At 34.4% G+C, this 8,662-nt stretch overlaps 1 protein-coding gene across 1 annotated transcript; it reads left to right on the top strand.

Moving 5' to 3' along the window:
- Positions 1–1,754: 1,754 nt before the first annotated feature.
- On the top strand, positions 1,755–8,418 carry LOC145769120 (T-box transcription factor T-A-like). Its single transcript, XM_082580714.1, has 9 exons — positions 1,755–1,853; positions 2,759–2,931; positions 4,095–4,263; positions 4,979–5,122; positions 5,747–5,808; positions 6,016–6,077; positions 6,326–6,553; positions 7,393–7,771; positions 8,217–8,418. The coding sequence occupies exons 1-9, from the start codon at positions 1,755–1,757 to the stop codon at positions 8,416–8,418; spliced, it is 1,518 nt and encodes a 505-aa protein (XP_082436840.1).
- The last annotated feature ends 244 nt before the right edge of the window (positions 8,419–8,662 follow it).

Raw genomic sequence — 8,662 nt, 5'->3', positions numbered from 1 at the left:
ATTATCTTGCAATTTTTTCCACAAATTTAAACATTTGTGAAATATGAAATTGTTGTCGTTCTTCCTGAAAATATTTGCAAGTTATCAGCTGGTAGTCACAACTTCTCAAATAACACAGATATATTTTGTATTCCTGGTAAACCACTTCAAACTTAAAGCTAGTTTGAAAAATCGGGGAAATATATAATTACGTACAGTCAAGCATCACATTAAAATATCAACCATTAGATGGAAATGCTTATTTTTAAATGAATAAGAAGTAAATATATTTTAATTTTTCTTCTTGACTTTTCTGAAAATAAGCTTTTTCTTGTGAAAAATTCTATTTCTGTCCGAACAGCCTTTAACAGAACAAATTTTCTTTTATTCTCTTCAAATAAAATGGGTTTCCAGCACTCTTGTTTTACATCACTCAATTTAAAAGTTTAAAAAACGTTTCAGCTGTTTTAAATAACCTACAATTTAAACTTGTTTTCAAATAATAACAGTGGCTAATTAATTAAGAGTTTAACCAATTATTGCATTTGCTTAAAAATATTCTCTTTGATATGCTTTTACTTTCCTTCTTAATTAGTTGTACAATAAGTTTCAAAAACATTTTAATGCTGAAACAAAAGCACTAGTTTGTTAAAAATTTGAAAACCTTTTATGACATGTTTTGTATTTATCACGAATTCACAGTAAGTGAAGAAAGTGGCTTATTTTAAAAGGGGTTTAAAGACAATAAGTACTTACCGTAAATTAATTTTCAAACTCTAATTCAAAAATTACTCATGGCTTCTGCTTTGTTGTTGGTAATATTCTAGCGACGATATTGTCACTGAAAAAAAAACGTTTTTTTCCATTAATGCCATTTCTCACCGATAGCTGTCGCTTCGATCAAAAGGAAAAACTCTTATATCATAAAAAATAAAGTTAAAATCCTTCTCAGGTTTCAAAATATAAGCGAAAGTATCAATGATAGATTTTATAACAGCGAATTGCTAAAATAATTGGATTAACCTTCTTAAAATCTGGCCCTGAGAAAGTAAACAGTGCGGCATCGGCTTTAAATAAACTTTTACCAAACTAACAACTTTCAGATCAATATAATGGGAATTTCCTATGTGGCTGCACAGTGCACACCCTTTATCTCTACCAGGAAGTTTTAATAGATGAACAAACAATCATTCTCTAGCTAAAGCCAACAAACAAACAAACAAAATGTGCTAAGTATGCGGCATCACGCGGAGTTTTATAGCAAAAGTACATTGCCACCTGCGGCGCTCGTTCTCACAGAACTGCAACTAGCCAATCTTTGTCTCAACATCCATCAAACTTTCCAAAATATAAAATGTCCCTGTTTTAAACTGTAATGAAGAAAAAAACGCGATCTGGCCATGTTGAAGTCTATAAACTTTGCACTGAAGTGCGAGTAAGAACAGAATGAGATTTTCGCTGCTGGGTGTTGCAGGCTTGCAGTGAGCTGCGATATTTCGACGGAAGGTGGTATAGTTGTTACAAGGGTTTTTGCGTATAATTGCAACGAGACTGGTAAGGCAAGAGAATCATGTTTCGCAAAAGTGTGTTAACAGTTAGCGAGTTATGATTAGGGAATCTTACAGAAAAGTTAATTAGACACCTGGAGGAGATGCAGCAATTTTCAATTCTTCTCATCAAGCAAGAGTTAGATTTTTCTACTGAAATTATGTTGCTAAAAATGCCTGAAAAACCATACTTTCAGAAATTAGATACAGTGATATTCTTACATTACAATGGCAGTACCAAATACAAATCAAGATATAAACGAAATCCTGAAGTCTCCCTTGACACTTTCAAGTTCCGGTAGCCCCGTTGGAAATGCCAACGTAAAGGTAGGCTTTTGTCAACATGACTGTTTTCTAGAATAAATTTGTGACGTTTTTTTGTTGCATAAATTTAAGAACCCCAATCAATGAAAGCCTCTAAAATTTTCGACAGCTAGGCAAAATTTTTAGTTTCCAAGTGCAGTGGTTATTTGTAGTTATTTTAACAAGTGTGCAATCAAATATCATTTAAAAATATTTCCTAAAATGCTGGTAATGTAATACAGTAAGAGCCAATAATGCATCACAACCTTAGTTAAATGTGTTCATTTTTTGTCTTGACACAAAGTTAAATGTTAGAACATCTTTTTTGGTCAACACAGTTTTACGCTTTTACTGACCTCGGCTACAAATTGTTCGACTTAATTCTCGTACACAAAATTTTGATGATTAAACTAAAAATATATGCTACTTCTGGCCTTAGTTTTACTTATGCAACAACTAACAGAAGTTAATTTTATACGCTGCTATCTAAGAATATTTACGCACCATTGGGCTTGATAAACAAAAGCATTTTTCAGACTGCTTTTATGAAAAGTAGCAGCATGCTTGTTAGTTACCATGCTATTGATTTGCAAATGAAACAGTTAGAAAACTAATAAATAAACGTATATTTTCGGTTCACGGCCTTCGTGTATTGTAGAATTATTTTTTAATTTACAACATACCAGTACAAGTCCAATGCAAATTAATGGCCTTCTTTTTCATTTTACCGCAAATAATCGGAATATTAATAGGAACTGTTTGCTTGTGATCAGGTGTTAACTGAAAAAAAAATAGCTAAAATAATGTTCGCTGACGTTTATTTTGCTTTAAAATTTGTTGATTTTATCCAACTTGTGTCCAGCAGGTACATTTCAGTTAGGCTATGTTTTCCCTTTCATCACTAACGCATAGTCACTGTTTACTTTCAGATGACCCTTTTGGATCAATCTTTATGGAGCAAGTTCAATAATTTTGTAAACGAGATGATTGTGACAAAAAACGGAAGAAGAATGTTTCCTGTACTGAAAGCAATGGTTACAGGACTAGAACCCACAGCCATGTATTCAATCATGCTTGATTTCATTCCAGTGGACAACAACAGGTACAATAAAGTTATCTTTAAATAATTAGTTACTTAATTATGTGTAGGGCAATGTAAAGGAAAAAATATCCTCAATTTCAATTTAGCTCAATTTCACAAATGTTTTAATCATCCAGATTCTAGAGAACTTGAAAAACAAACCAATACAGAAACATTTTTCATGGTTTACTGGTTAATTATCTTTCAAATAAGGTTCGGGGGGTATCATGTTAAAGCAATGGTACATGTTTTCAAGCCAATTTTTAATCTTTTAGCGTTTATTTTAAGTGGCTTTTGGTACTGTAGTCATGTCAACTTGTTCAGTGATAGCCTATCTTTGCAACAATGCAAACTTTTTCGAAGAACGATATCCATTTGAGTCCTTGATTCGTCTCTTTCTCCCATTTTCTTTTGTGAGGTATACTAGTACAAGGTTGTTCAATTTAAGCAGTTTTGTTTTACTAACACGGTTTGAAATGAAATAATTTAAAATTCTTTATTGAAAGCTCAATTCAAAACGACATCAAGACAAAAAATAACGTAGGTTATAGGCTAGCAACAAACTTTTATTGAAACGGTTTTGTGTTAATCCTGATTTTTTTTTGTAAGACATGGTGCATTGTACCAAACATTTTTACACTGTTGATTGCGTTTTAAGATCCTTTTGCGCTTTGCTTGCGTTTTAAAGTACTTTACAACGACATAAAATTGCTTGAAATTAGAAACAAAATAAGCGAAACTCTCGCTAAAGTAACTTATTTCGAAACGAAACGACATACTTCAAAAAAAATTATAAAGCTTTTATTTCCAACAGTCCCAAGTAGGCTAGGTCTTGGGAGCGTCTACTTTATAAAGTAAAATCAAATATTATCCGTTTAACACTCACGTAGTGTTGCCAGTTGCTAATCAACCCAAGGTCGCGAGTATGTCTTCAGTTGCGCATTCTGGCATTGATGTATCGCATTTTTGAAGACGTTTGTGAGCTCAAAAGCTTGTAGTTTGCATGCAAAACAAAATGGCTGCGTTTATTGTATCACATGTGCAAAAACACGATCATTTCAAAAGTTAACAAAGCACCAGAAGCAAGTTAACAAAAGAAACCACACGTCAACATATATATTGTTTTGAATGGCATTTTGAGGGAAACGCAACCCTTCTTGATTATCAAGTTAATGACATTTCAGATGGAAATACGTAAATGGTGAGTGGGTTCCAGGGGGAAAACCCGAACCCCACGCCTCTTCCTGTGTTTATGTTCACCCCGATTCACCAAATTTTGGATCACACTGGATGAAACAACCGATAGGGTTTAGCCGAGTCAAGCTGACAAATAAAGCAACTGGCAATTCACAGGTATACGCTTGGTGGTAGCAAAGAGTAAAATACTTGACTGTTTCTCAAAAAATTTCGTTTATTTGAACCAATTTAAAACGATTGTTTTCCCCGATTAGCAAACATATTTATTTTTTGAATAAACAAATTTTCTTTGAAAACTTCATACTCACAGTTTCGCATACATGACCATTGTAAACGCTTTGGATCACTGACGCAAACTTAGTCACCGTGATTGACATTGTGAAGTTTCCGCTGGTAGTTGAAATGCTATTGCCTCTTAATTAAGTTATGTCACTTAGTTATTTTCATGTACGCAGTTGTATTACCAGCTTTACAGATATAGGCTACTGAAATTCCTTAACTCTTTAGCAGCATCAAATCAAAAATATGAAGTGTTTTAAAAAAAACAAATTTAAAACGCTAAACTTAGCTTAACTCCATCTGCAGTAGGTGAACTGATAGCTCATTGTTGGAATACAGATAAGGTTTTATCGCTACCCAGCGGCAGCTCTTATTATAGAATTTTAAACACTTGCGGCATTTAGATGATTGAAAAGTATTCCACTGCGTATCGCAAAATACTGTACTCACAGGCTTGTGAACACTCACACGTAGAAATTAGATGTAGAAGACATAGAAATTACATGTAGAAAATTCTTATAAAGAGGTATTATTACATCTTATTACTTTTTACTTGCATGTTTAAAAAATACTTTTGTTGTTTTGTTTGCAGCAAATAATGTTGAACTCTCTGCATAAATACGAGCCTCGTATCCACGTGGTCAAGGTCAGTGGAGCAGAATCACAAAAAATGTTGGCTTCCCATTCCTTTCCCGAGACGAGGTTCATCGCGGTAACAGCTTATCAGAACGAAGACGTGAGTGTCAATCCTTTCCAGCAACACGTTTGCAATTATTCGACTGAATATCTACTTCGCTGTAACGAATTGATATATTTGAAAATAAGAAGATGTTCTGCAATGCATCGGCAGTACGATGTGTGCAGTTCCACACCCACAAGATGGGGAAATGGAGATGGGGGTCTCATTAACTCATGGATGCAATACATGTGTGACGTCACGATAGTTGGATCAATAATAAAAGTTTATATTATTAGACGTTATCGTTATTGATTTAATTATGATGACGTCACCACACGTCACCTCACGTCTCAAATGACACGTATCACGTACTGTCTTACCAATAATGTCCAGTTTACATTTTTATCAACAACTTAGCGACAATTTGTTGGTAATAAAAGAAGTAACAAAAGTCCAATTCATTGTAAAATCAATTCTTAGCTAATCCCAAACAGTAAATCAGTCAGAGACTATGCATCCCAGTCTGCAGAGTGCAGACGTTGAATCAATGTAAATAATGACTGATTTGCTGTCTGGACTGAATACAAACGCTTTGATAAGTAGAAGTTTTGTTCCAAGGTTTTCACCATTAAATTATTGCTTCTACAAGACCATACAAGACAAAATGTTACATTTTTTCAGGTTACCTCCTTGAAAATAAAATACAATCCATTCGCAAAAGCATTTTTAGAAGCAAAAGAAAGGTGAGAAAAGTTGTTTCAAATGTTACAAGATTTTGTATTATAGACCTAACAATGAATAAAAAATACCAGTTTCCTGTTGTAACAAAAAATGCTTAGAATGTTGTTCACTCCTGGCTTACCACAACAGTGCCGGATCCAAATGAGAGTAGTTTGTTAAATTTTTGTTAAAATTGTTTTTTATAACTTTGCAACAAATTTGTTTTGCAGTCGAACAGATTGCAAGCAATATTTTGATCCAACAAGCGCACAAGCTCAAAACTACTCTCAAGGTAAAGTGCACAGCCGTTCATCCATTGACTTTAAACGATGTGGTGCAGGCACAAGACACATGTAGCCTACTAAACAAAAACAAAAAAAATATTTTAACACAATATTTCGAAGAACATATGAAAAATATAAAATAATGTGTAACCTAACTAGATGAAAAATTTAAAAAAAACCTGAGCATATGTTATGTTGGAAAGTTAAAATCGACAAGATTTACAAAAAAAAATGTAACCCAATTCTCTTCTTCCAGTTAACGGATGGCTGATGCCACATTCAGAGACACTTCCAGGTTTAGGTGGAGGACAACATGTTTTCAATAATCCAAACTTTACTTCTTCTTCTTCACTATTGCCTTTGGAGCAGTGTGCAAGTTCGTCTTATATACCGCACGGGAAAGATAGACCAGTTGTGAGCAAGAACGGACGCAAAACTCCTTATGACTTGTGTCAACAGAATTATGCTAAAACCGCATCAACAGGTATTTCTTCACTAATTTCAATTTTTAAAAACAGTTTAAAATAAAAAAATTACTGACACTATGGCCACCTAAAGACACGGCCTGATTTGTCACATTTTGCAGAAATTCCCAGATTTTTCTAACTTTGGGCGAATGTTTAAATAAATTTTTCTAAAAATTAGATTTTTACGCTTTCTTTATTCTTTTACCCAGATGACACAATAGGTTTTAACATCCTCACATGTTGAAAAACAAAGAAAATTTTATTTTGTAGATTTTAGTCAGACTGTTAATTTTCAATAACAGTCTGATTTTGCGTTTTTCAACTTCCTTTTTCTCATTTGCTACTGCTTCCCCAAGGCAACAAAAAAGTTTTTTGTCATTAGGAAACCGCAAAAAGTAAAATCATCTCAAAAAATGTCAGTCAACCACTAGCAGTAGCTGAAATCAAAAGCTGCAAAATGTGACAAATCAGGCCGCATCTCCAGGTGGCCATGCTGACACCAATGTTTTATAATTGTAGTGCAGGCAAAATCTTGAAATGTTTCATAAAAATGACCACGCGATAAGGATGCGAAAATATGAACGATTCCACAAAAAGGAGAAGGCTTTTAGCTGATTTCTATAATAATCTACATTTTTAAATTAAAACGAAACTTCGATGAAACTTCAATGAAAGAAATAATTCTAAAGGCCGGTTTTTTAAAGTCTCTGACCTGGCTATGTTTATTGTGTTCTTCTAGCCGTGTCAATTATTTTGTACTCGTGCGCTGTTGATCAAAATAAAACAGTTTATCACCGTAAAGCTTGTAAACTAATACATGCACACTACCATAAATCTATTACTGTATGTGTTACAGGACATTATCAACCTAACCATCAGTCGTACGATACTATGATGGGAAATTACTCGCATCAGAATGAGCATGAGCTTTCACAACTGGAGTTCACAAATCCTCGTGATTGGCAGGAGGAAAATAATCAAAACAGTGTCCAGTGCCTTGAGTCTTTCAACTACGATCAGCTTTCTCCTGATGACTTATTTTCAACATGCAACAGCGTAGTCCTCCCCGGATCGGCAGGAAGCCAAAGCAGCAATCAACTCCGGTCTGGAATTGCACATGAGCACGCACAGATGCCGGTAAATTGGAATTTCGGATCTGAAGCCTTTTTCTACTCGACGACCTCCAGTAGTTTAGCAACTAACACCCCCCAAGAAACGATTCACTACACAAACAGGTAAAATATTTGTGTACTGCATGGTAAATATTTTTCTCGAAAAAGTAACATCTTTAAATGTTACCAAACAAAGTAGAAAAGTTCTGTCAGTGGGCCAAGTTCTTAGTGTAAATAGTAGATTGAATTATTTGTAGCTTTTATGCCGAAGCTCCATCGTAAAATAGGATTTTGCCTGATTAAATGTAAAATTCAATGTTCAAATATCATTGACTTAACAGAAAATAAATTTACTCTCATAATTTATAAAGTAGGCTAATATATAAGTCATTCCGGTTTGAAGAACCGCTTTTAAAGTACTGCAACATTAAACTAACATCACAAATGCTGAATGAGACATGGGCTATATAATAAAACAAGCACTTTTAATTTGTTTCGTATCGTAATCTGATTTTGTAAACTAGTCCAAATGCCACGAAAAATGCAATAACAAAGTATATTTTAATAGTTGTGGTGTTGACCAGTACATACCGCTCACCGACTCCTGCTCTTCATCTGTGTCAACAAACAGCAATTTCATCCCACCTCTACAGTTTGAAAGTGCCTCTCCGCCTTTGCTTGACTTAAATGCCGCTGGAAACTCTCCGGAAGGATTTGAAACGACGGACGTTGCCCAAACTTGGGCTCCATTAAGTGCAGCAGACTTATGACGCTATATACTCCATTTTATGCAAGATCAGCAAAACTTTGAAGTCCTCTGCATTACTTCTACAGAAGGCTACGCTTACAAATTAGACGTGGGATGTGAAAGTTTGTTCACGAACTGCGATAAATGATACCGTAATTTTCCTTGAAAAGGCTACTAGAATAAGTCACAAAATCGTGTCCTCTAATAAAGCTTCCAAACTACAAGTGTAAAGATAGTAGTGTAGAGTGGAGAGTATGAGGTTCTCG

This window comes from Aplidium turbinatum, chromosome 4 (genome assembly GCF_918807975.1).
Source record: "Aplidium turbinatum chromosome 4, kaAplTurb1.1, whole genome shotgun sequence".
Classification (NCBI taxonomy): Eukaryota; Metazoa; Chordata; class Ascidiacea; order Aplousobranchia; family Polyclinidae; genus Aplidium; species Aplidium turbinatum.
The sequence above is the reverse complement of the archived record's forward strand: the minus strand, read 5'-3'. Positions and strand labels throughout refer to the sequence as shown.

Bases quoted from the DNA above. Each gene is read 5' to 3' on its own strand.
- LOC145769120 (XM_082580714.1), top strand. From the start codon at position 1,755: ATGGCAGTACCAAATACAAATCAAGATATAAACGAAATCCTGAAGTCT. The intron at 1,854-2,758 runs GTAGGCTTTTGT...GTTTACTTTCAG, and splicing joins TTGGAAATGCCAACGTAAAG to ATGACCCTTTTGGATCAATC. The intron at 7,772-8,216 runs GTAAAATATTTG...ATATTTTAATAG, and splicing joins ACGATTCACTACACAAACAG to TTGTGGTGTTGACCAGTACA.